Below are 26,160 nucleotides of genomic sequence, written 5' to 3'. Positions count from 1 at the left end.
AGGCATAGGAGGGTGACAGTCTATACATGGTTTACCTCACAGGAACCTCATCACCCAAGCAAATCTTGTACTTACTTCTGTTGCTGATCCCCAGTTTATTTGTTAGAACATCAGGAAAATGTACAAGGAGTTGCAACAGGTTTTCAGCCTTGATTCAGTGAGATTACTGACATAAAAATCAGAACCTTAGGCTTGGAGTGCATTGACTTGGGCAACCCCTTGGCAAGAAATCAATGCTATCCACAGACAAGGAAAAAATTTGAAGTAAAAAATCTTACCAGCATAATCTAATACAAGCCCTGTGCAGTGTTTGAAATTGCAACCCAAAGATAGGTTAACTGAAAAATCCATAACACCCAGTAAATCAGCCACGAAAAACAAATAATACTCAGCTTCCCATGCATGTCACCTACCAGACACAACGTTTGTCCATTAACAGCTGATACCAATGGGATGAGGCATGAAAGGGAGGCGTTCTACAGATCACTTTAAATTCAAACTACCATTGGGAATATAACAACGAAATGCTACTACCCGAATCAAGCAAAGCACATACAGGCTCAGGCTTGGGTAAAATGGAAAGGGTATATAAATTTAAATATCATGGAGGAACAATACAATTGAATGGATTCAAAATATCTGTAACTGATGTAATCCATGTTACTAAATAGATATCCTGATTCATGGTTCACATGAACAGTTGCAAGTTGCCTATCTAACATCTTGTTCAGTGCCAATCAAAATTTGGTTTTAAATATTTTGTGTAACAACTGGCAGAATTTAAAAATTCGAAATGCTACTGTAATTTACTCATTAAGAGTTACAATGTTGGGTTACAGGTTTTAATAAGACAGTTGATGCAGTTGGACACTGTGTATATGTATCTTACCATACCCAGTTTGAATTCTTCCAGTTCTTGAGAATGAGAGCACTTAAGAAGTCCAATAAGTTTTACAATAAACTTCCAGTTCATGTTAAATCATTCATTGAGGGTCTGACTAAATTCAAAAAAATAGCCAAACTTTATATTTCGGATAGCTCTTCCTGTTCCTTACAGAAATTTTTTTGACGATGTGAACTGAGTTTTCTTGTAAGTATTATAAAGGGAACTTACTGTATAGCACAGTTATATCACTTATTGAAAAAAAACTTTATTTTTTTAATTAGACTGTAATCCTTACAAACTGGTCGTATCACTATTATTACTACTGTCTCCTTAACCCTTACACCACACTTTTGATGTATCCATTAACATTTAATTAAGGTTGTAAGCCTCATTACCATTTATGTATAGTAATTACTGTAATAATATGACACATTTTACAGTCTAGCACAACACTTGCATTAAGGATCCACAGAACTCAAAAATAAATAAAATTAAATTAAATAAAATAAAAATTTCTGTTCATGCAGTAAAGTTGCCACATGATGCATGAAAATTTAATTTGTTACTTCTTTACAACTAACTCTGTTCACATGACATTTTGCAGACATTGTCCATGTATTCCACTAAATGTCCCTGCAGAGTTATATAAGTGTACGACACACATTTTAGGTGATATGGCATTAAAAAGAATTGAGATGCGTGAAAAACTAGCTTTTGCTTAAAATAGAGTACAAATTACCCAGACTGTACTCATTTTATGTTTGACAATTAGAGCACTGAGTGACTTCCAATGAACTTTGAACAAGATATCAAAACTTTTCTAAACTTTTTCTTGTTTATATGCTTACGTTTAACACACTAACTCATTTGTAAAGTAATCAGAAGTTTGAAGCTGCTCTGTACATTTGAGTGCAATTCCTTAAATAATCAGTGGTTTACAGCTAATTAATAAAATGTAAAGACCTTATGATCCAACTAAAAATGTTTGACTCAAGTATTGGAGTTCTAGAAATAACAAAACAAAAACATTATACTAAAATTGTAATGTCAGAATGTTTATATGCGTGTGAAGCTTCAATACAGAACTGCAAGCTAGCTAGACTAGAGATGCTATAAAGACAAATTGTTGAACACAAACAAAAGAGTTGGAAAATGAGAATCAATGCCATGATTCACTGAAATATGTGTAAATCTTTAGATATAAAGGTTTGTTACCCTTTTTGAACCCTTCCACCAAATCTATGAGGTCCGACTAACAAAACAAACATTCCTGAATTTTTGGAAAAAGACAAAGATAGCATGGATCACAGGACTACGGAAAAAAATTAAAAAACAAATCAAATACTCAGAAGCAACAAACCAAAACTTCTTTAGAACTAGGGTTTCCAATTTGGGTCTTCAGGGTAGGTAAAAAAATCATGGATGAGAGAGAAAGAGAGAGAGGACAACTATTACCAAAAAAGGAAACAGTGAGGTAAGTAGAGGAAGTATAGTTGTTGTATGTTCCCAGCAGGTTAATACAGTGATGAGAAAAATCTCAAGGACTCTGGAAGAAGATTTTACTGAATCATCTGTGTTTTGTTATCCATCAATAGCTTGAAAGATGAAAGCACTTTTTAGAGCCATATGGAGACTCTATTACATTAAAGTTCATATTTGTGATCATGTCATGTTACAATATGAGAACGTGTTGAAAAGTAATGCCTCTGAATTTTTTATCCTGCACTCAATATTGGTTTAGGTATTACATGTCATTTATATAGCTCATCAGCTTTCCTGCTTCACTGACACAAATTCAATCCTCTACCACTAGAGGGCTCCACATTGTGTAGCGTAACATGCCAGTGTGCAATGTACCTATCTTGGTGCATGAGGAACAGTATGCTGTAATTGAGAAAACTGAAAGCATTCATTAAAAAAGTATGTCCATATGTGGAGCATCATCTCCTTCAGTGTGACATTGCCAGGGCACACTTGAGCACTGTGATATCTGCAACAATAAGACACATTGGGTTTACTGTTATTGTTCATCCACAATATGGTCCCAACTTGACCTGTCTGATTACCTGTTTCCAAAACTTGGAGAATACCTTCAAGCTCTTCACTTGGATAGTAAGCAAGTGGTGCAAGCAGATGTGAGGTTGAGGCTCCATCAATAAAATCAAACATTCTACAGTGAGAGTATCAAACTGGTCTCTCATTTGGAGAAATGTGTTTATCACCATTGAGAAACAGATACGTAGACACAGAGAATAAGGATGTAGAGTGTTAATAACATTTGTTTTACGTAAAAAGCTTTAAGAGTTTCCACATTAAAAAATCAGAGGCATTACTTTTCAGCAAAACATTGTATATATAATCTGTTCCGGGTCTGACACTTTAATTGAAATTTATTTTATTTTGCAGCTTGCTGTCAATGCAGGTCACACAGAAGGTAATACCACTTATCCTACTATTATTCCTGGAGGTCGTACAAAAGCTAATGTCAGTGATCCAATCATCAAGAACATATCAGCTTTTGCACTGCCTACAATTGATAACAAATTAGATGGAACTTTCAAGATAGCTCGAATAATCAGTGCAGAAACTCAGGTAAAGAAAAAACTCAACTTCAAAATATGATTGTAACATTTGGAAGTGCTGATGTTAATGTGCTGCAATTTCAGTCTGTCCTTTTTATTGCTATTAATTATAAAGGACATATCTGTATAATCTCTTAAAATAAAATACCCTTGCATGTCACTGAATGGTACTACTGACCTATCAGGTTATTATTATTGTGATCATCAATAGTAATACCCCTCTTATTCTTTACAGCTAGCTGCATAAAAATATCAGTTCTATTAAGGTTATTGTAATGCATAATCTTGAGTCTGATTTGTGAAAATTTTGCTGCTGCCTTATTAATGAACTGCTGCAAATATATCTCTTGCGCATGCTTGTCAATGATTTTCACTGAAGTGATGAGGTTCGTTTGGAGGAGTTCTTTACTAATATCAATAGGCTATATCTTTTATTTAGAACTAGGCATCTTGCAAGAATCATTCTGTTAAAATGCCTCCTTTTTCCATATTGTTTTTATATAACACCATGGTTATCAGTTTTCTTCTCCAAAGTGTGTATTTTCCTTGGGTTTTATTGTACTTCTGAAGGTTTCCCACTTTTTATTGTTGTCACTCCTATTTAATATTTTCAATTCATTTTTATTAACATATGTACGTCAGTATGATGTTTTGTTGGAAATTGCGACAGTGGAACTATGTTGTGTAAAAACAAAAGTGAATTATTACAAAAAAGTAAAATTAATAGCACTATTTATTTAAATCATGTAGTATCACTATTGGTTCCAAGCTGACAGAGGCATTTCCAGATATCTGTGAATGTTTAAAATTAGATGTACCGTGTGCTATACACTTGATGCTTGTTTTTGCCACAACAAGAAAAATTAAACATCATAAGTACAGCAGAAGTTAAATGCAGTTTTAAATATGAATACCCATCTGGATATGAATATGTTGGTGCAGTATCATTAATGTCACTTTTTGTTTTATAATAAATGATGTTACTAACAGCGATTGGCTGGTTAGTTAGTTTCATGTTCCATGAATAAGTTGCATGATAATTCATCATGGTATGAAATAAGTCATTGTATGTTCACATGCAAGTTATTATTATTATTAATAATATTATATATATTTTTAAATACACAGATGTGTGTTAACTACTCCTACCTGCCACATTTCACACTTTACAATAACAGAAATTCTTCCATGAAATATAAGGAGTTGGTTGCTGTTTTTACTTTTTTTATAAGGATTAACCTATAACAAGTCAACATATTTGCTGAACACCCTTGTCTGAGTAATAAGCCAGCACATGGATTCTGTAAAGCTTTTGATTTATTTTTCTGCAACATAATCATAGTTTATGGGTTACAAAGGTTGTGTAAATTCCCAGTGAGATCACATACAATTCAAACTAAAGGAAGGTACACAATCAACTTGTACACCATTACAACAAGACGCTCGAGCTTTCTGTGCTCTCAGTCTGTATCACTTTCTCAAAGGCAATACTTGTAACGCCTCTGTACTGTGGCAAGCCTTGCCTAGCAGTGTAGATGGGTGCTCATAATGCAGATATGTGTCAGATGGATCGTAGATTGGAAGTATGAAGCATAGTAGGCCCATAAAGTTTATGTATTTAAATTTATTTAGCTTTGGAAGCACAATGCCTTTCACTGCATTCTAAAGGTAGTCTCAGGGGTTAACCTGATTAGAAAGTGTTTTTTTTCCATCTGTGTGATAGGAAACACTTACTAAAACTTGAGCAACCACGTCTTGTTAGTGCTCTGAAACATAAATTTCTCTCCAACAGTGACATTTAGTTTTCTCAGTGATTCTTAAATAATGACACTCATTCAGATAATGCTGACTCAGTTGAGCCTTATCTGCACATGCATGACAGAGCATGTACCATTATATTACAAAAAGCCATGCAAAAAATGTGATTTTTCTGGGAGTCATATGTGGGTTCAGCTGATCACAGAGATAAAAGGTCGAATCTATTAGCCCTTGGCCTAGTGACCATTTCTATACATATCAGAAGAAAGGGCATAATTTAGCTCTCCTATAGCACAGGGTCAAAATTTAAACATTAGACACTTCCTCCAGACCAAGGAAATTGAGGATTTTGGTTGGTTCTTTTGCATTATAATAATCAGTAGTTCTGCGTAGATGCTGACTGGGTCACAATGGTAAAAGTCAACCATCAGGCAAGAAAAGACATTATTGCTCATATGACACCTTTTGGAATTTATCCATCATCAGATATCCAGGAGCAATTGCTGCACGTGGATATGGTTTTTCTGCTTATATGTGAAACAAACATTTGCATAACTTTGTCACGTTTAGATTCTTTTGCATTAGGTGTAGTTTAGGACAGGCCTTAGGCAGCTTATAAAAGCACCATTTGTTCATGGGCAGTTCCTGAGAAATCTCAAAAAACCATAATTTTTGGGTACCAAAATTGGGGATGGCCAATTCTATTACTTCTGTTCACGGCAAATTGTAGAAATTTTCACCATCTATTCATATGATGATAATCTCAGGAACTTAGAAACTTTTTTTTATATCATTACCAATATCAGGAAGTTCAAAGTTACCGTATTTATGCCCATAAAATATGCCTGTAATATCTGGTCTGAGGAATAAATGTAGTTTTAACCAATGTAACACTTGGCAAGAGATGTGGGGTCATTCTGACGTCATTGCAAGGACTCTTAGTTCAGAAAACTATGTTTCTAGTTGGCTTTTTTCAACAATGAGTGGTGCCACATGGCAGTGTAAGCACCTTATAAAAATTTATTCTGTCATATTACAGTCTTTGTACTTGCAAATCAAACACCACATTTTTTGGTATACTGTAGGTGTAGCCTAAAAATGTTGTGCACTTTTATGTAAAGTAGTGTGCAGGGAACTTTCATTTGATGGGAGATGATTTTGTGTTAACCTTATATTATGCTTGCCAATGGCCTTGCTGTAGTTGTAACACCAGTTCCTATCAGATCTCTAAAGGTAAGTGCTGTTGGGCTTGACTAGCACTTGGATGGGTGACAGTCTGAGTCTACCCAGTGCCACTGGCAAGGGGGAAGCACTAAGCCTTTGTGAGGTCAATTGAGGAGCTATTTGGTTGAGAAGTAGAGGCTCTGGTCACAACAACTGACAATGTCTGGGAGAATGGTATGCTGACCACATGCCTCTCCAAATCCACATCCAGTGACCCGTATCATCTGAGGATGGCATGGCAGTCAGTCAGTGTCTGAGAACTGCTCAGAGTTATTTTAGGCTTACTTATTTCTTGTTTATACATGTCAAAGTATGTAAATGTGCAGAAGTATATAAATAAACTGTCAAAACACTACTGACCTATAGAATTCTTTTTATAAAAGCAGCACACCCTGCTGTGGCAGGAGAAAGAAGGGAAGAAGTTGAAAAATGCTTTTACTGGAGAATAAAAAGGTGAATATTCTCCCGTTTAAAGAACTCTGAGAGAAAAAAGGGGAACCAGCTGTTACAATCCTGATTCTATCTTTCTCACCAAAAATTGTGGCATGTGTTCATATTCACACTTTTTTTGTGCTTGAAAGAGAGTAGCAGAGAGACAGTGGCAGTGGAAGAGAGGGAAGACAGTGCCAGACAGACAGGAAGAGAGAGGAGACAGTGATGGTCAGAGAGAGAAAGTGGCCATGAAAGAAAAAGAGAGCTATATGAAGGCAATTGCAGTGGGAGCCAAAGAGTGAGGAGACACTGGAAATGAAAAAGATGAGTGGAGACCATACTTAGGTTTGGGAGTGTGTGGACCCATCAAGACTACCAGAATTTAAAATGAAAAAATTTGATCATGCTGCCCCATCCCACATACTCATGCATTAAAGTTGACTGCTCTAGGAATTGAAACCCCCACACCAGTCCATCCTCGAGGGCACATGTGGAGAGGAGACAATGGTTGTTGAAGAGAAGGGCAGCAGACTGTAATTGAGAAAGAAAGAGACAGTGGCAATGGGAGAGAAAAAGAATGGGACAAAGACAATGGCAGTGGGGCAGAGTCATGGAGAAGGAGGCAGTGGTATGGATGAATGAGAAAAATGGTTGAAGACTTTTGACAGTGGAACAGACAGACAAAAGAAAGTGCCAATTGGAGAAAAATCATGTCACTGGGAGAAGGATGTATATAGACAGTGCAGTGAGAGGGAGATACTGAGTATGGTTTCACTAAAAAACTAAAACTAAAAAGAAAACTATGCCCAAACAGTCCATGGAGGCCCATTGGTACCAAAGAGCTGCCATGTTGTCCTGAGACCACAGGTGACACTGGTTTCAGATACGGAGGTGCATGTGGTCAGCACACCGCAACTCCGGCCGTATGTCAGGTTATGAAACCAGAGCTGCTACTTCTCAGTCAAGTAGGTCCTCAGTTTACCTAACAAGGGCTGAGTGCACCCCACTGGACTGGATGGTCACCCATCCAAGCACAAGCCCAGCCTGACAGCACTCAATTTTGGTGATCAAACAGGAACTGGTGTTACCACTGTGGCAAAGCCTTTGGTGAAGGTTTCACTACAGAGAGAAACAAGGGGAAAAGGATTGAGAATGTTCTGTGTCAAGAGTATGAATTTGTTTGCATGCTAAATTTTTGGTGAGGAAGGCTGAATGAGGACTGATGCAGCTTATTTCGCACTTATGTCAGAGTCTTTTAAAGAGGAGTATATTTGCCTTTTGTGCTCTGACAGATGCATTTTTCAACTGGTGGTTAATGTTTCCATACTTGTATTGTTCACGACCCCCAGACAGAATTTTACTACCAGATGGGTTCTATTTTCCCAACCACAGTTACAACCAAAGGCTTCAATGTACTTCACACCTGGTGGTCATGTTTGGAGGAATCTCAATAAGCAAGAAATTGGTTTTTGGTGATCTCAATGATACTCATACAGTCTCTTAATCCATTTCACCTGATCAATTTGTTTGTGATTTTCCCTAACATTATGATTGAAAATCTTACTCCCTAAAGTGTTGTCAAGTTCAAAGTCCATATCAAAATCCATATTTATTGCTTCCAAATCACAGTGTGCCATTTGAGGGTAACAACAAGAACAGTAGGGCTATGCAGTTATCTCTATTGTCCACTGAGAAAAACTGATGAAATCAGACCTTGTAGTTGCTTCTCCTGCTAAATTTCAGCACCCACCGGATTCCCAACTTGCCTTCCTCATTCTCTCAACGAAAAACACAAACATTCCCAAATCTATACAAACAGAAACTGCATTTAGCTCTGTTGGCCTCTAAGTGTTTTGTCCAAACAAATTGCAAAAATGCAGACATTGCAGTTACCAAAGGAAAATTTCAGATTACTTAAAAAAATCAAAAGCTCTTTTAGACACACTTAGACTTAGCCACAAGCTTTGATGCACACATTGTAGTGCAGCAGTTATCATTGTTAGCTGATGTCGGTTGCTAGTTCAAACCATACCCCCAACAGTTAATTGTTATTTAGTATTTATCATTTTTGGAAGGTTCTTGAAATATATTATGTTTGTATATTCTAAAATACATTTATTGTTTTTCTCTTCTCTCACACATTTATTTTCCCATTGAAATCACTATGCCTGGATGAGATTGCTAGATAGATACTAGTCTCAACACAAGACAGATTTTTCCTTTAAGATCCATGTTTCCCATACTATCTGATTTCTAGAAGTGCTGAAAGAACTGTGAGTTGAGACCAACACAATGATAATGGTATTGTGATTGTTAATCTCCAGCTACCACTTTTTCTTAACTAATTTTCTTCCCCACATTAAGTGATTCTCCTCTTATTATGCATTTTTTGCAGTGTATTCCTTGAGATGCCTCCTGATAGTAGGGTTTGACCTCCCTTGACATAAAAAATATAAGAACTTGACACTTAATAACTCATTTAACCCCCCTTCATCCTATTTCCCTAGTGTAATGTTAGCATTATATAAATTTTATGATTCAATTCTAGATAGCAGCCCGAGTGACAGCAGTGTGCGTGCATGCATGTGTGTGTGTGTTTTTTTGTCATGTTGTTCAATCTAACTTCTTGACACTGTTGTGCTGTTGTGAAGTCCTTGGTATTAGAGATTGGTTTGCAAACATTATCTGTCTTTGGCAAATAATAAGGAGGGGGAGATGGGTTATGATTGCACCCAGTCATGCCTGTCATACATTGCATTCACTTTCCCATTCCCGGTGCCTCCTACTGCCTCAAGGGGAACAAACTCTACTTCATTACTACCCTTTCCATGTACACCCACTGCAAGACATGTGCTCTATATTTCTAGGTTCCACTATTCCAATCCACCCAAGCCTTTCCCAACAGTATCAGCCATTAGTCCTTCTTGAACTTTTTCAACTCAGTAGGGACAGTCATACAGTTGATAGAACTTGGCTTTCTTTTCTAAGAGAGCAGACCAGTGATAGTTTTGGACTAGAACCAAATCACCTTCCTTAATCATAGGGCTCTTGGCTATGCAATCATGGTGACCTTCCTGCGAGCTTCATTCCTCCTCATTCTTGTTAGAGCATTTGACAATTTTGCTTGTAGTTCCTCTTATGGAGAAGGAGGTAATTGCACTGTGGCTCTGAGGGGCATAATTACTGGCCCCCCAAACATAAGTTCAGCTTGGGAACAGCTTTTAGCATTGTGAATTAAACTGTTAATGATCTCTTTGAACTGCAGGAAATACGGAACCTATTTGGTATTTCGAGCTGAACAGTGAATCCTTGCCAGGTTCCCAATTTTGTGAAAACCCATTAAGCTGCGTTCATGGCTGCATGGTAAATGCTTGTCTGGTGAATACAGGGCCCACAAGAAAGACAGGTCGCAGTGTGTACATCATGGAGGCCAGCTTGAGCTCACTCGCTTGCTTAACTAAGCAGACAAAATGCACTTCTAAACCTGTTAAATCACAACTGGGTGTGTATGTGTCAATGAAAATTGCATCTTCTACTGGAATCTGGTATTGTGAAGTCTTATTGACTACTGGTCATACGACAAAATTTAAGATCAATTCTCGACATAAATGGTATAACAGCTTGTTTGTAGCATTTAATCTCTGCTGCATAACAGTCCTCATTTCATACAAGATGTGTTGTCTTATGCAACTGTTAATCATCTTGACATGATTTTAATTTTATTGTACCCCAATGCAGCCATAACGAATAATTAGTAGGCCTAAGCACTTTCTATCATCATAATACTGGATTCCAGAAGAAGATGCAATTCTCGTTTGTACATACACATCCAGTTATGAGCTAACAGGTGTAGAAATGCAGTTTTTCTGCTGAGTAGAGCGAGGAAGTTTTTCTGCTGAGTAGAGCAAGCTAGTGAGCAAGCTCGGCCTACCTTCGTGATGTACGCACCGCGGCCTGTCTTTCACATAGGCCTCAGGTGAATGGTGATTCCTCACTGCTGCATTGTAGTGATCAAGGCCCAAGATATGAACTGTGGTCAATTGTCCAACAATATCACTTTGGGGTTACCAAACTTATTAGCGTAATGCCACAAACACCTCACAACAACAATAGCAGATGTGATTCTCATGGAATAGAACATAATATACAGGGTGTATCAAATAGAATCATCTGGTTTAAAAAAAGCATAACTATTATGTTACTTGAGATATGTGTGTGAACAATGTACTGTTGGAAAGAGCAGACTATCAAGTTTTACATGGTTCCTGATAGGTAGCAGCAGTGTGTGCCCACTTCAGGTCTAGTAAAAATGGTGTCGGGACAACAGAAAGTGTTTTGTGTTCTACATTTTGCACAGTTCAGAATGACTTTCATACTGGGTATGGTGCGGATCCTCCTATAGCACAGAACATTAGATAATGGCATGAACAGTTCCAAGAAACAGGTTATTTGTGTAACGGCAAATCGCTGGGCCATCCTCAAGTGCCTGACAGACTTCGAATGCATCCACCATAGTTTCACAGGGAGGCTGCAGAAACCAGTTTGCCATGCAGCTCAACATGCCCCCGATGTCCATCTAGCATGTGTTGTGTTGATGTTTACACATGAAACTATACAAAATTCAGCTACTGCAAACTTTTCATGAAGGTGACAAGCAACAAACAACAACATGTGGAGTTCTGTAATTTTGTTCTTGGCGAGATGGAGGATGATGGTTCTCTTCCACACTTAAGTGTTTAGTGACAAGGCAACATTCCATTTAAATGGAAAGGTGAACCATCATAATGTGAGAATATGGAGTATGGAACAACCACATGAAGCTGTACAACATGAGAGGGACTCTCCAAAATTTAATGTGTTTTGTGCAGTTTCACAGGAAAAGGTGTATGGTCCATATTTTTTTTATACAGGCATGCAAAATTGGATGATTCTTTTTGATACACCCTGTACTTTGTAAATTAATCTGGGATGGCAAAAAGAAACTGAGTTCCACCTCTGCCTGTAGGGAGACTTCCCACTACATATCTACTGACAATAGTTCTCACATTGCAGATACAAAAACATGCTGCATTAATCTCATAATTCTTTCTCTTGCTGGCTTAGCCCTCTGGCACAGAAGACACTTAGTTAATTGTTTGACAGTAACTGATTCCATCTTCTTGGAGTGCACATCCTGTTTCAGCATAGCGAGACACTTTGCCACCTGTCTAAATAACAGGTGGGTCCACTCCATGAGCTTGGCCTGTCTTGCATTTCCACAAATGAGGTGACCTGATGCTTCAAGGTCAGATGGCTCCCTTCCCTAATCCTTTTCTCAAGCTTTTACTCAGGCAACCAGGGGATGGGGGACACTCTCACTTGGCAGGGCCATCTGTTTCCTGCAGGACTGCGAGGCTGTACCAGGGATTCCACCTAAGCTGCCAGCAGCTGGGTAAGCCACACTGCTGAGGAGCACCCCTTCAGTGGTTCACAGAATTGCAGAGTATGTCTGCTCTTGTTCACTCAAATGCTGACTTTTTCATGCTCACAATCAATTATGACATTGATGCAACTCAGTCAATAAGCACCCAGGATTACAGGTACTGACAGTCATGCCACAACCAGAGCAAGCTGGTGTGATGTATATCCTTTGCAGTGACAATTACAATAAAACCTGCTTGTTTTACCAGCTTGGATTGTGCACCAGTGGCGCCCTTTGTACTTCCCACTGTCCCACCCATAAGTCCTCCAAAGGATTCAGTGAGGAGTTCACCACCCTTTCTGAATAACTACACAAAGCCAGCAGGAGTAATGCAACTGTGCTTGTCAGTTTTCTGTCACAACTCTCATAATAGAAGCAAAAGCTGTCAGTTGTATGTAATTATTGTTCTGAGATGCCATACAGCACCAATTGTCCTTGCATTTCCTTCCTTTCGAATTAAAATGCTGCACTGACAGAACACTGCTGTCATCCTGATTATTCAGATGGGAGTTTTTGCCTTGTCCTTGACCTGTCTGACCATTGTCTTGTCTGGACCTATTGGCTCTAGAAGTTCGATTCAGTGGTTGTGCATTGCTGTGACCCATTCCTGAGATAGGTACAGAGCAATAGTTTCTCTCCTCTTGAAAGTTGTTTAGTGCTGACAGTATTTCCAAAGACTGTTGTATACTGACAATTAATAATTGTTACCTCACCCATTCTGGTATCCTATTATATCTTAATGGAATCATTTCCTTGGGATCTATGGGTGGCTCTAGCTCCGCTATACAGCCAAATCTTCACAGAGAAAAAACTCCTGCAGACTCCTGCCACTACGTCTGAAATGCGGCTCCATCATCAGACATCATATAACTCTCTCCTGATGTGCACAGTTCTAGTAGTGAGCCAGGGACTCACGGCTCAGCTGCACAAGGTCTGCACCATATCATCCAGCTATTTCCACCACAGGCATGCCTTGGATATGAGGTGTTGTCCAAATGGTTCAGTAATTGCTGTTGACTGATTTTACCAGACTTGTGCCAATCTTGGAATCTTTTGGAGAGGTGCATGGGATGAACTTTCGAATTCATTCCGCTAAAACACTCCCAGTTAGGGGAAATGTAAGGAATTGTCTGTTGTACAAACAGGTGAGTGTAGCTTCCAAGCAAGTGGGGTAATTCTTTTTTCATCTAATTCAAAGTGCTTGTTCAAACCAGAACGGTTGTGGCTCTCTTGGTAGAAGTTTTAGATATAATATTATTCCATTGGTCTGTCTCTGTAGCCATTCCTATGGGTGCAGCCACTGGTGCTCACCAAAGTCCCTTCATCAGCTGACTAAAGGGCAGCAACAAAATCTAATCCTTCTGACAGCCTGCCATTCTCTGTGATGTGCATACTCAGAGCAGCCACTCATAATGTTCCCCTCCCCTGCACTTTTGGAGACAACAGCTGTCCCATCCCAGACCCAGAAATTTGCTGGACAGGCACTGCGCTGGCAATCTTATCACCTATTTTAGATTCTAACTGAAATACCATGTATTACGTGGCAACCTTGTCCATAATCTTTGTTTAAAATTCTCCCAATTTTTCCTCTGCTGTCTCAAACCAGAATTCCAGGGTACTGAACATTTTTCTGTGAACATAAATGACTTTACTGGACTCTCCTACCCATCTACCCAGCACTTCAAGCTTAATTTTTTCACTCTTCAATTTCGCAAGTGACATTTACTACTTGCTCATCAACCCCTTTAAACCTAACACCTATGAACAGGGCTTTTCCTCCTTCTTATTCCATGGTACCTTATTTTCAACTCAGACCTGGTCTAGCACATCACCATGCTTCTGCAGAGCAACAGCCTGCACATCAGCAATTGCAGCTAATACCTGCTTTTTAACTCTGAACTTAGTTTCTCACGTTGTGCACACAAATCCGCACTGAAAAAGATGCACAATTCTGCACTTCATACATGTAACTCCTGTAATTGTGCTCACAGTTCCAGTGCATTGAGTTGTAATTACTGCCAGCAACTGGTCCAACATAGCCTCCATCACATATGCAACAACAGCTCATCAAAAAAAGCGTCACTTGCCAGGTTGTGATTTGCAACTGCAACCTGCGGTGTTGATGGAGGCATGGCGGTCTCCTTGATGTCGGCATGCTGAGGGCAGTGATGTCAGTGTCAGTGTCACTGGTGGCACTGTGGGCCACAACCGCATTGGTCGGCACTGCCACACTAGTGGTGGCTTAGTTGCAGCAGTGTCAGTCATAGCTGTGGCCAGCAGTTCTCATTCCCGGGGCAAGGAGCCAGGGTGGTCTGCCAGCTCACCCACCTTGGTTGCTGAGCATTGTCTATTAGCAAGGGAAACCCCATACAAAGGCTGGGTTCTGCTGCTTCTGGGGGAAGGTGCTGTGCATGACCTAGCAGATAGTGTCGGAAGTTCCATGCGGCTTTTTGCAGATGATGCTGTAGTATACAGAGAAGTTGCAGCATTAGAAAATTGTAACGAAATGCAGGAAGATCTGCAGCGGATAGGCACTTGTTGCAGGGAGTGGCAACTGACCCTTAACATAGACAAATGTAATGTATTGCGAATATGTAGAAAGAAGGATCCTTTATTGTATGATTATATGATAGTGGAACAAACACTGATAGCAGTTGCTTCTGTAAAGTATCTGGGAGTGTGCGTGCGGAACGATTTGAAGTGGAATGATAATATAAAATTAATTGTTGGTAAGGCGGGTACCAGGTTGAGATTCATTGGGAGAGTCCTTAGAAAATGTAGTACATCAACAAAGGAGGTAGCTTACAAAACACTCGTTCGACCTGTACTTGAGTATTGCTCATCAGTGTGGGATCCGTACCAGATCAGGTTGACGGAGGAGATAGAGGAGATCCAAAGAAGAGTGGCGCGTTTTGTCACAGGGTTATTTGGTAAGTGTGATAGCGTTACGGAGATGTTTAGCAAACTCAAGTGGCAGACTCTGCAAGAGAGGCGCTCTGTATCGCGGTGTAGCTTGCTGTCCAGGTTTCGAGAGGGTGCGTTTTTGGATGAGGTATCGAATATATTGTTTCCCCCTACTTATGCCTCCCGAGGAGATCATGAATGTAAAATTAGAGAGATTAGAGCGCGCACGGAGGCTTTCCGGCAGTCGTTCTTCCCGCGAACCATACGCGACTGGAACAGAAAAGGGAGGTAATGACAGTGGCACGTAAAGTGCCCTCCACCATACACCGTTGGGTGGCTTGTGGAGTATAAATGTAGATGTAGATGTAGATTTCACAAGTCATCCTGCCTTTGTTCTTCTCTGTCTGCCAAACCACCTGTTCTGTACTGCAAGCATTCCTTCATGGTCAAATTGCTGCTGCTTGCAAGAAGAAAAGAATAATAAGACCCACTCTCTCTCTGAATTTAAAAATAAACCAGGTCGCCACCTACAGAATAAGGGTAGCAGAAAACAAGTCACATTACTGTCACTGTTACTCGGCAAAGAGCAGCTAACAACAGCAGTCACTGAAACTTGTGACCAGGCTGGGAAACCTAGTTGGTCCTGTCACAGTCATCATGTCTGTAGCCTGCAGATGTTGGTGGATGTAACTGTAGCAGATTAGGAAAGAAGCTCCAACTAACATTGCTCCCCAGCATATCACTTACCTGCAGATATTTGGTCCCAGGCATCACTCTTGGTTTCTTACTACAGGTGTTTCATTGCCTAGTAAGTAATTGATTTACAAAAGGGGCTGTAGGATAGCTACTGACAATGAAGGTCAGGAGAATCTGGAGAAATATATATTCAAAAATGAACACATAAATGACAGGTAGCCCTGTCACAAGTTTCCGTAAACTATCACTCACAAAATGTAGCCGCTGGATGAGCAATAGATTTCCTATAGGACAAGTTGAAAGCACACACTTTCGTACAACAAAACCAGCTTTACAATAAAGATTGGTCCCCAGAGAGAGCACAGAACTAAAATAGCAGGTATCACAATAACAGAAGAAACTAACCATGGGTCATGCTTATTATAACAGCATTAAAACAGCTTACCACAGTACTGTACATGTCAATCTGGTACATATGTAGTGGTAGTAAAGTGGCAGTCATTGTAATTCCAATGTGCTTACTAACCCTAAACATCACAAGTGATTTGCAGATGACTAACATTCCAAAGGTGATGGCAAGCAGTAGCCACTAAAGGAACTAAGTACCATACACTGAACCTTGTGATGTTGATGTCTCTAGAAATTGTAATGGAATGGTCTGGAGAGCTGCTCCCCAGATTAATTAAATACTCTGTCAATGAGCTACTGTGCAAAGATGGCGGCTACAGTAAAAGTTAAGCAAGTGTCCTTCCAGAAAAACTTAAATTTTGCCGTAAAAAAGAAATCGTGTGAAAATTGTAAAGACGAAATCAAGAAACTGAATGAACGCATAACGAGCTTACGGTTCATAATCGGCAGTTTGAAAACGGACATTTCGAAAATACAACAAGAAAATAGTGAACTGATCACGCTAAAACTTGTGCGAGATAGTTCGTCTGTTACGGAAAAGTGGTCTAATGCAAAGTGAAGAACAGCAAGTCCAAAGTGCAAATTCGGAAAACCTGCGAAAGTTACGCAAGCTTTGTGCACGAAAACACATTTCAAGTACTTTCGATCGCCGATAGTGAAAATGCAACTTACAGTTCGCATGAACGATGGGAAAAGCGAAAAGGCACTTTGGGGACTAAGGTAAGAGAAGAAAATTTACTGACGCAAACAACTGTGAAGGAGGTCAATATAAATGTGCCGACCAAAAATTGTGTCGAAGTGTGTAGTAAAACAATACAAAACGATTCGCAAATTGTGAACTCCAATAACAGACAGCCATGGTCGTGGACTTCCGAGTAAACTAAAAGAAACAACTAAAACATTTTCGTGTGGTATAGTGAAACCGGGAGCCCCACTTAGCGAAATTAAAAAAATGACCGAATCCGCAGAGGCAAAAAATCTGCATGATAAAGACTTCGTTGTACTTATGGAGGCGCAAACGATGTCTACAAAAATGAAACAGCGAGTGCAACGCGCGATCTTAAACAGTGTCTGAGGAACCTCACTCACACTAACGTAGTACTTGTCAATATTCCGCATCGCTATGATCTTGTAAGATGGTCATGTGTTAACAGGAAAATAGAAAGTGCCAACGGTCAGTTTGCAAAAATCTGCAGATATTTTAAAAACGTGAAATGCGTTGATATAAGCTGTATTGGACGTAGATTCCACACGCAACACGGACTTCACCTGAATGGCTTGGGGAAAGAATATCTGACAAGCCTGATAACCAGGGTAATAAAAAACCATCAAAATAAATTCAAAACCAAAACGATAATTGCATTGCCATCGCCAGACTCCACAACGAAAACGCTTCAAAAAAAATTCATTAGAAACTTCATAAGTGGCAGCAAAACATGTAAAAAAAGACCAAATTTTAACAGAAAGAACAGTGGACATCGATTTCAACAACAAAAGAACTACTGTTCCGCATCAGCCAAGTATTATTTTAGATGAAAATAACAAAAACGAGAAGACTCCAAGTTCACAAGGAAACACAGAAGAAGCGTCAGAAACAGCACCACCATCAACAACAACAAATAGAAAGCTGTTGGACAGAAGAAATGCTGAGCCTCCTTCTCATCTCAACGATTTTTTATGTGTGGGCCTGAAGAAAAAGAAGGGACAACAGTAGGTAGTGTCAGGTGTCTCCTCTCTCCTGTCTCAAGGCAGACTCCAATGGATTCTCAGTCAGGTAACAGCACTAATAGAATGAAAAAGCAAGAGGAAGGCATCTCTTTCTTTCATCAAAACATAAGGGGCCTCTTAAGCAAAACAGATCAACTCCTTATTAACATTAGTGAAAAGGACAGTATAAATAATGTCCAGATTTTGTGCCTAACTGAGCACCATGTTACTGATAAATGTGCCTTGCCATCTATAGTAAGTTATACTTTAGTAACATACTACTGTAGGGAAAGTAAAGATAAAGGTGGAGTAGCTATTTATGTTAAGGATAGTGTAGCATACAAAGCTATAGATATTAAGAAATATTGTGTGGAACAACAATTTGAGGCATGTGCCACAGAAATAACAACTAAATTCTACCCAATAATAGTGTTGGCTGTCTACAGGGCTCCTTCAGGTGACATAAAAACTTTTCTGCATTCAATGGAACTCCTACTGTCATGGTTACTTTCAAAAGCGAAGGATATTGTAGTATTAGGTGATTTCAATATAAACTTTTTGACAGAAAATAAGAATAAAATAGACTTTGAGATTGTGATGACCTTACACAATATGACATCAGTAATAAACTTCCCAACAAGAATTACATCCGAGTGCCAAACTATGATAGACAACATTTTTTTAGATGTAAATAGACAACAGAATTACATTGTCAGGCAGGTTGTAAGTGGGCTTTCAGATCATGATGGACAAATTCTCACTATTTATGACGTTAATCTGTTCAAAAAAGAATTTCCTCGATGGAAATTCATAAGAGTAATTAATAAAGAGGCGAAAGGAACTTTCAACCACAGGTTGCAGGAAATGGATTGGTCTTTAGTATATAGCCATGATGATGTTGATACTAAATTTAACTGTTTTATAAATGAATTCTGTGCTCTTTTTGAAGAAATATTTCCCAAGAAATGGGTCAGAAACAGAGCTTCCAATTCTGTAAGCAAGCCTTGGATTACAAAAGGTATAAAACAGTCACGTAAAACCAAAAGGGAAACTTATGCTGCAATAAGATTCTGTAAAGATGTAGAAAAATGGGAACACTATAGAATATACAGTAAAATTTTGAAGAAACTAATACAGAAATCAAAAGCCCTTTATTATGAGAAGAAAATAGATAATTCTAATAATAAAATAAAAGCAATTTGGAGCATTGTAAAAAAAGAAACAGGAAGAGATACAACAAGTAAAGAAAATATAAATAATATCAGATATGAAGGTATCCTAGTAGATAACCCCAAAACGGTGGCTGAGATTTTTAATAAACGCTTCCTAACAGTAACTCAACAGATTGGTTGCAAGCCCGATGTTGATGAAGCTGTAACTCTTTGTCAAGGCGTATATTCAAACACAATTTCAGAAATGCACCTTAATCCTGTCACTGTAGAAGAAATTTAAAAAAATCATCATGTCTCTAAAAAGTACGAATTCTGCAGGGGTTGATAATATATCTAGTAATTTATTGAAATATTCTTGTGTGTGGATAAGGGACATTCTCTGTCATATTTTCAATGCTTCCCTTCAGAAAGGTGTTGTTCCCAGTAGACTTAAGTATGCCATTGTGAAGCCCCTGTACAAAAAGGGTGATAAAGCTGAACTAACTAACTATCGACCTATCTCTTTGCTGACAGCTTTCTCCAAAATTCTAGAAAAGCTAATACATGTAAGAATTACTTATCATCTCATGAAGAACAAAGTTCTCAGTAAGAGCCAGTTTGGCTTTCAAAAGGGCCGTTCAACAGAAGATGCAGTCTAAGCACTTGCAAATGAAGTCCTAGAAACTCTTAATGAAAAAATGCTAGCGCTTGGTGTCTTCTGTGATTTATCCAAAGCGTTTGACTGTGTTGATCACCAGATTCTCTTGCAAAAAGCAAAATTAGTAGGAATAAGTGGTGTTGCAGGCAATTGGCTACAGTCGTACCTCCAAGACAGAAAACAAAAAGTTGTGTTGAATAGCTCAGGTGGAGTATGTGACACTTCCTCAGATTCTGAATGGAGTTCCATTACATGTGGAGTGCCCCAGGGCTCAATTCTTGGACCACTATTATTCCTGATTTTTATAAATGATCTACCATCATGCACAAGCCTGCCGTGTAAATTTACATTATTTGCTGATGATACCACAATTTTTATGAGCAGTAGAACAGACAACAATCTTGAGGAACTCATTAATCACATACTCTCAGATATGGTTATTTGGTTCTAGGTGAATGGTCTCTCATTAAATTCCAGTAAGACCAGCTTTATTCAATTCTGTACAAAAACAGAAAGAGAGAGAGAGATAAGTGTGACATGTGGTAATCAACCAATAGTTAGAATGGAAACAACAAAATTTCTTGGAGTGCACATTGGCAAGAAAATGAACTGGTCTTCACATATTATTGTTCTCTGTAAGAGGCTTATCTCTGCTACCTATGCTTTATGGGTTGTCACTACATGTGTTGAACCTAACACTGCAAAAGTGACATATTATGGCTATTTTCATTGTCTCATTGAGTACGGAATTATTTTTTGGGGTAACCAGCCATTAGCAAGGAAAGTGTTCATTGCACAGAAGCGAGCTTTAAGAATTATATGTCGATTGTGCCCAAGAGACTCCTGTAGAAATAGTTTTCGTAATCTTAAAATATACACAACTACATGCCAATATATTTTTTCTCTCATGTGTTTTGTTTGTAAAAATATGGATATATTTCAACCAAACAGTAATTATCATGAGCATAACACATGGAGGAAGAATGACATACACAGTGAACTCAGAAATTTGAGCTTGGCACAAAAGGGTGTCCACTACACTGGAGCAAAACTCTTCAATGCTCTTCCTCCCGAAATAAAGACAAAGATTCATAACAATAGTGAGTTTAAGAAAGCTCTAAAAATATTTTTGCTAGAAAAAGCTTTTTACAGTCTAGATGAATTTTTAACTAAATAAATTGTAATATTTTAATATTATATAATACAAGTTGACATAATGCCACTATGAATTTTATTTAACCTGAGCTCTGTAACTGTGTGTGCTCCGTATCTGTTTTCTGTAGTGTTTTAATGATTCTAAGAAAATATGTATTTTCTTTTTCTGTATTGCTGCCCAAAGAATTTACTGTATAAATTTTTATATAATTATGTACTCAAATTTCTGTATATGCTATAAGATTATCAGATTGTATTTGTAAAAAACTGACTCGTTCCACGTCCTTGTGTATCCAACACAGTTGGACCTATGGAACATGAAATAAATCAAATCAAATCTCCTTATAGCCAACCTAACAGTGGTTGAGAGATGGAATGATTCCTACTGTCCTGGCTGCCTGGATTGGCCAAGTTCCAGCCCTCAAGTTGGGTGATCTGACCTGGCACAAATTCTCAGAATTGTGTGTGCCTCCATCACCATGTGGCTTCAATGATACTTTGAAATAACGGCCAGAAAACCAGATTTCAGCATTTTGGGCATTATCTATGTTAATTAAACAAGAAATGTTAAATTTGCCATGCCTTCTTCAAATGATGGTCCTCTTTGTAGACATTACCTGGGTACTTTCTGTGGACTTGGCAAAATTAATTTAGCAGTATCAGTTCAGTAATTAGGTTTGATGAATTGTTAATTAATGAATCAAGTGGTCTCAGTTATGTATCAGTTTACACAGAATTTTATTTGGGGTTCAAATCTGTGATCAGAATTAAAGAATTAATTTTATTGCTCTCTCTTCTGTTGCGATGAGGTCTGGTCTGGACAGATGCTGTGGCCTTGCCACATGCATTTTGTGCTTGACAAAGTCACAGTCTTACAAAAACAGTACATGGTTCCTAAGATCCATATATTCAGGAGATACTCACACACCAGATAATATTGGAAGAGAGACAGCAGTGCCAGTCAGCTGCACAGCAGGCACCCATCAGTGTTTTGAGAAGATGTTGCTCAGAAACTGATGAAATTGCTCTAAGAGTTTGACCAATTTACCAGTTACAACAGTTGTATTTGCATTTTGTGTTCAGTAGATGTGTACTTTTACTTGGACAGAGCAGCCCAATAGTCATTCGAGAACAACAAAGAGAAGCCCAGTAGTTGAGCCAAATTTTAGGTCAAGCTGAAGAAAATGTTTGGTGATAATGAACAGCAAGTCTTCTTAGTGGACAAACAATTGAAGAACAAGGCGACTTGTCAGGGAAAACAACACAATCATACATACAGAACATTTTGGCGCCATGCAACATCTTTAATCAAAATTGGACAGAAGTTGACAAAATCAGACATTTGATAAAAAGGGTCACAGGTGGTATATACCAGCTCTTCTGGTAGGGGATATCATGATGATAGAGGAACTCATCAGAAGCCATTGAATCAAGGAAATGCAACAGAGGAGCTGAATGAAAGAGGTATGACCAGCTGCTGAAGTTATGGAAGACCGCCATGAGCATGCCTCTCTCATATGCTAGCTATGAAAAGAATAGGTACAGCAGAATATGATGGCCAGAGATGTTGGACCATGCCCACAAGAGTTACCTGCCATGACTGTCCACGCATAAGTCGGGAGGTAATGGAGAATGTGAAGGAAGAGGTGTATCAATAATTAGCACCAATCTCCACCAAATGCATAAGAAAATGGATTGAGCAACTCAGATTTATGCTGCAGCTGTCAAATGAAAACCCATCTCCTGACCAGTGCATGTGTAGCTTCTCCACCAAGTACAATGCCCCACAGGAAAATAGATATTTGAAGGCCAGAGGACAACACATTGTCTCTGTCCTGCCAGCTTGTCTCTGTCCTGCAGTACAGTTGTCAAGAAGCTGTTCCCCTGTCATCTTCATGATGAAGGAGGTATCAGAATTCATCATATCATGCAACACTCTGCCACTATGCCAATGTCCAGTGCCAATGGCCATGTGCCCATTTGAGTAATAGTTGTCAATGTCATGGTGTTAACATTGGCATGTGCATGGGTTGTCAGCTGCAGAGGCCCTTCATTAGGGGTATTTTGTGCACTGTGTTTTCAGACACTCTTTTCTCTGCCCAGCATTAAAGTCTGATGTTAGTTTCACCACAGTTCATTGCCTGTCCTGTTTTACTAGCATGCCCAGCCTATGAAGTCTGGCATCTGTAATGAGGGGTGGCCACCGAAACCAACAATGTCAGGATGTGGTTTCATCTTGGTTTTGTCACATGTTGCAGACACTCACCACAGCACTCCTTGAAGACCTGACAAGCCATACAATTTCCAACATACTTGTGTTGAGCTTCTGGGCCATTACAGTCTGCCCTTGGGAAACTCAGATAGACTGTGCACTTTTCCCATTCTGTACATGGATGGCACACTCACTGATACTACATGCACCGTGCGTGTGTTTGATCAGCAGTCATTTCTCACCAGGTGACACTGATATTGCTGGGATGTGTATATATCAACAATAATTCAGGGGTAAAATGTTCTGGCTGTTCAGTGTACTCAAATTAGCCAGTGCTCATATAGTGTCACTGGCTGAACGACAGATAATCTGGTAGGAAGGGGAGAAGATGCTGTAAAATCACATCACTCAACCTTGAGATTGTTTCTGGTCATCTCATGTGGTCATGGTGAACAAAGACAGCACATGATGTTCCTGTGTTGACTACCAACAACTGAACAAAATCATGAAGAAAGATGGAACTTCCTGGCAGATTAAAACTGTGTGCCGGACCGAGACTCAAACTTGGGACCTTTGCCTTTTGCAGGCAAGTGCTGTACCAACTGATCTACCCAAGCACGACTCATGCCCCATCCTCACAGCTTTACTTCTGCCAGTATCTTGTCTCCTACCTTCCAAACTTTACAGAAGCTCTTCTGCGAACCTTGCAGAATTAGCACTCCTGAAAGAAAGTATATTGCAGAGACATGGCTTAGCTACAGCCTGGGGGATGTTTCCAGAATGAGATTTTCACTCTGCAGCAAAGTGTGTGCTGATATGAAACTGCCTGGCAGATTGAAACTGTGTGCCAGACTGAGACTCAAACTCAGGACTTTTGCCTTTCGCGGGCAAGTGCTCTAAAGTGAAGAAAGATGTTTATCCATTGCCACACATTGATAACATCATAGACTGCCTGAAAGGGGCAAAGTACATATTTCTCAACTGTGGATGTGGAGAGAGGATACTGGTAAATCAGGGTTTATGAGGCTGACTGGGAAGAGCTTGCCTTCATAACTCTTGACAGCATCTGTGACTTTAAAGTTCTTTCATTTAGACTGTGTATTGCACCAGAATATGAAGCACAACTTGCTGCAAAATCTTAAATGTTTGACATCTCTGTGCCATATGGTTCACATTGTCATTTTTTGAAAATATTTGAACTACGTCTCAGCCACCTGGCAACCATGGCAAAATGTATTCAGACTGCAGGCCTGTACCCCAGTCCAAGAAAGTCCCTCTTCACCATCCAAGAAATAAAAATATTGGGCACTTAGTGTGAAGGTGTCATTCCCAACCCCCCCACCCCCCAAAACAATCACATATTTTCTGACTTCCAAGTACATGTGTGTTCTGAGAATTTTTCTTGGAAAGTGCACATGCTACCAAGAATTGGACTTTTGTACCAAGGCATGTCCAATACAGTAACTATTGTTACAAGATGAGAAATTTTCCTGGAATGAGGTGCAAGAAAGCTCTCTACTTGTCATTAAGGAGGCAATAACTTTTCAGTCCTAGCATTGTAGTAAGAGATTGTTGAGGCAGAACTTTAAACTGACATTGTCAGTTATGATATAAGTGCAGTTCTAGTGAAAATTCAAGAAAGTGACTAAAAGGTGATAGTTTATAAGTCAGAGGTGAAATACTCTACACATGAGAAAGAGTGCCTTGCAGCTGTTTGGGGCATATACATGTTCTGGATTTATTTGTTTAGCCAATCATTCTTTGTTGTGATACACCACCATTCTCTATGCTGGCTTATTAGCTTGAAGGATCCATTGGGTTGACTACAAAGATGGGCACTGAGGCTTTTGAGGGTACAATCTCACAGTGGTATACAAAAGTGGATGCAAAAACAAATATGCCAATTGCCTTTCAAGTAATACTGTAGTGGAACAGAGAAGTATGCATGAAATCTGTCATTGCCTCATTAAATGGCATTACTATTGAACAGAGGGAAGATCCAGCACTGCTGAAAACCATAGACATCTTGAAGGATCGGGAACTGACCAAAGGAGAGTTCTAATTAATAAATGGTGCATTGTATAAGGGGAACTGCGATCCAGTTGGATTGAAATGGTGCTAGTCATCCCAGCTCATCTACAGCCAGCTGTCTTCAAGTCTTTCCATGACACTCCAACAATAGGGGACCTGGGATTCATGACAACTCCAGGCACAGGGTGTATATGACCTGGGACAACTGGGAGATCCAGGAACAACCCGGGAATTTTTTCATCCGGGAGAAAACCAGGAAAAACCTGGGAATTGTTTAGAATTCTGGGAATTTTTCATTGTTTTCGTATTCAGTTAAATTTTTGTGATTTTGACTGGTAAAAACTGATACTCTAACAAAGGATATTGCTGTATTACACTACTGCAGAATAATACTGCAGCAACAAAACATTAACGAGAGAAAAAAGAAATGAAAATAAAACTTGTTGCAAAAGAAATGCGCTGTATACAACGTCAAAACATTGCTCATACAAGCGTCTGCCAACAGAAAAGTGTGTCAAAGGCTTTAGGAGGTCTATGCAATGCTTCTTAACAACAAATTGCCTCCAACGTGCGTGATGTGACAACTGTTTGAATTAGATTCATTTGAGCAGTTGTGGGTGGGCTCTTCGGCATGCGCAATTGAGTCGCGTATGTGTAGTACCTTCTCCTGTGTGGCTGTATCCAGTATTGCCCCTGTTTGAAAATATTGTAGATCCGGGGCTGATGCAGAGAGCAGTTTGAGTTGTAGTGGGGAGGTGGGGAGTCTCCACATGACCTGTGTTTTACATTTAGTGTTTTAGCTGTTTCCTCTTCATTTATTGCCCTCACATTAAATGAAAACAAAACGGATTTCTGTGGCTGGGAGCTATCAAATGAATTAAAATACGTTCGTATA

At 39.2% G+C, this 26,160-nt stretch overlaps 1 protein-coding gene across 1 annotated transcript in view; it reads left to right on the top strand.

Annotated features, from left to right (window-relative positions):
* LOC124614070 overlaps positions 1 to 26,160 on the top strand; it is a 256,459-nt gene that overhangs the window by 174,033 nt on the left and 56,266 nt on the right. The window contains exon 5 of the mRNA XM_047142906.1: positions 3,293 to 3,478. Coding sequence (XP_046998862.1) covers positions 3,293 to 3,478 — 186 coding nt within the window. The remainder of the gene's footprint in view (positions 1 to 3,292; positions 3,479 to 26,160) is intronic.

This window comes from Schistocerca americana, chromosome 4 (genome assembly GCF_021461395.2).
Source record: "Schistocerca americana isolate TAMUIC-IGC-003095 chromosome 4, iqSchAmer2.1, whole genome shotgun sequence".
Classification (NCBI taxonomy): Eukaryota; Metazoa; Arthropoda; class Insecta; order Orthoptera; family Acrididae; genus Schistocerca; species Schistocerca americana.
This window is presented reverse-complemented; position numbering and strand designations above follow the sequence as displayed.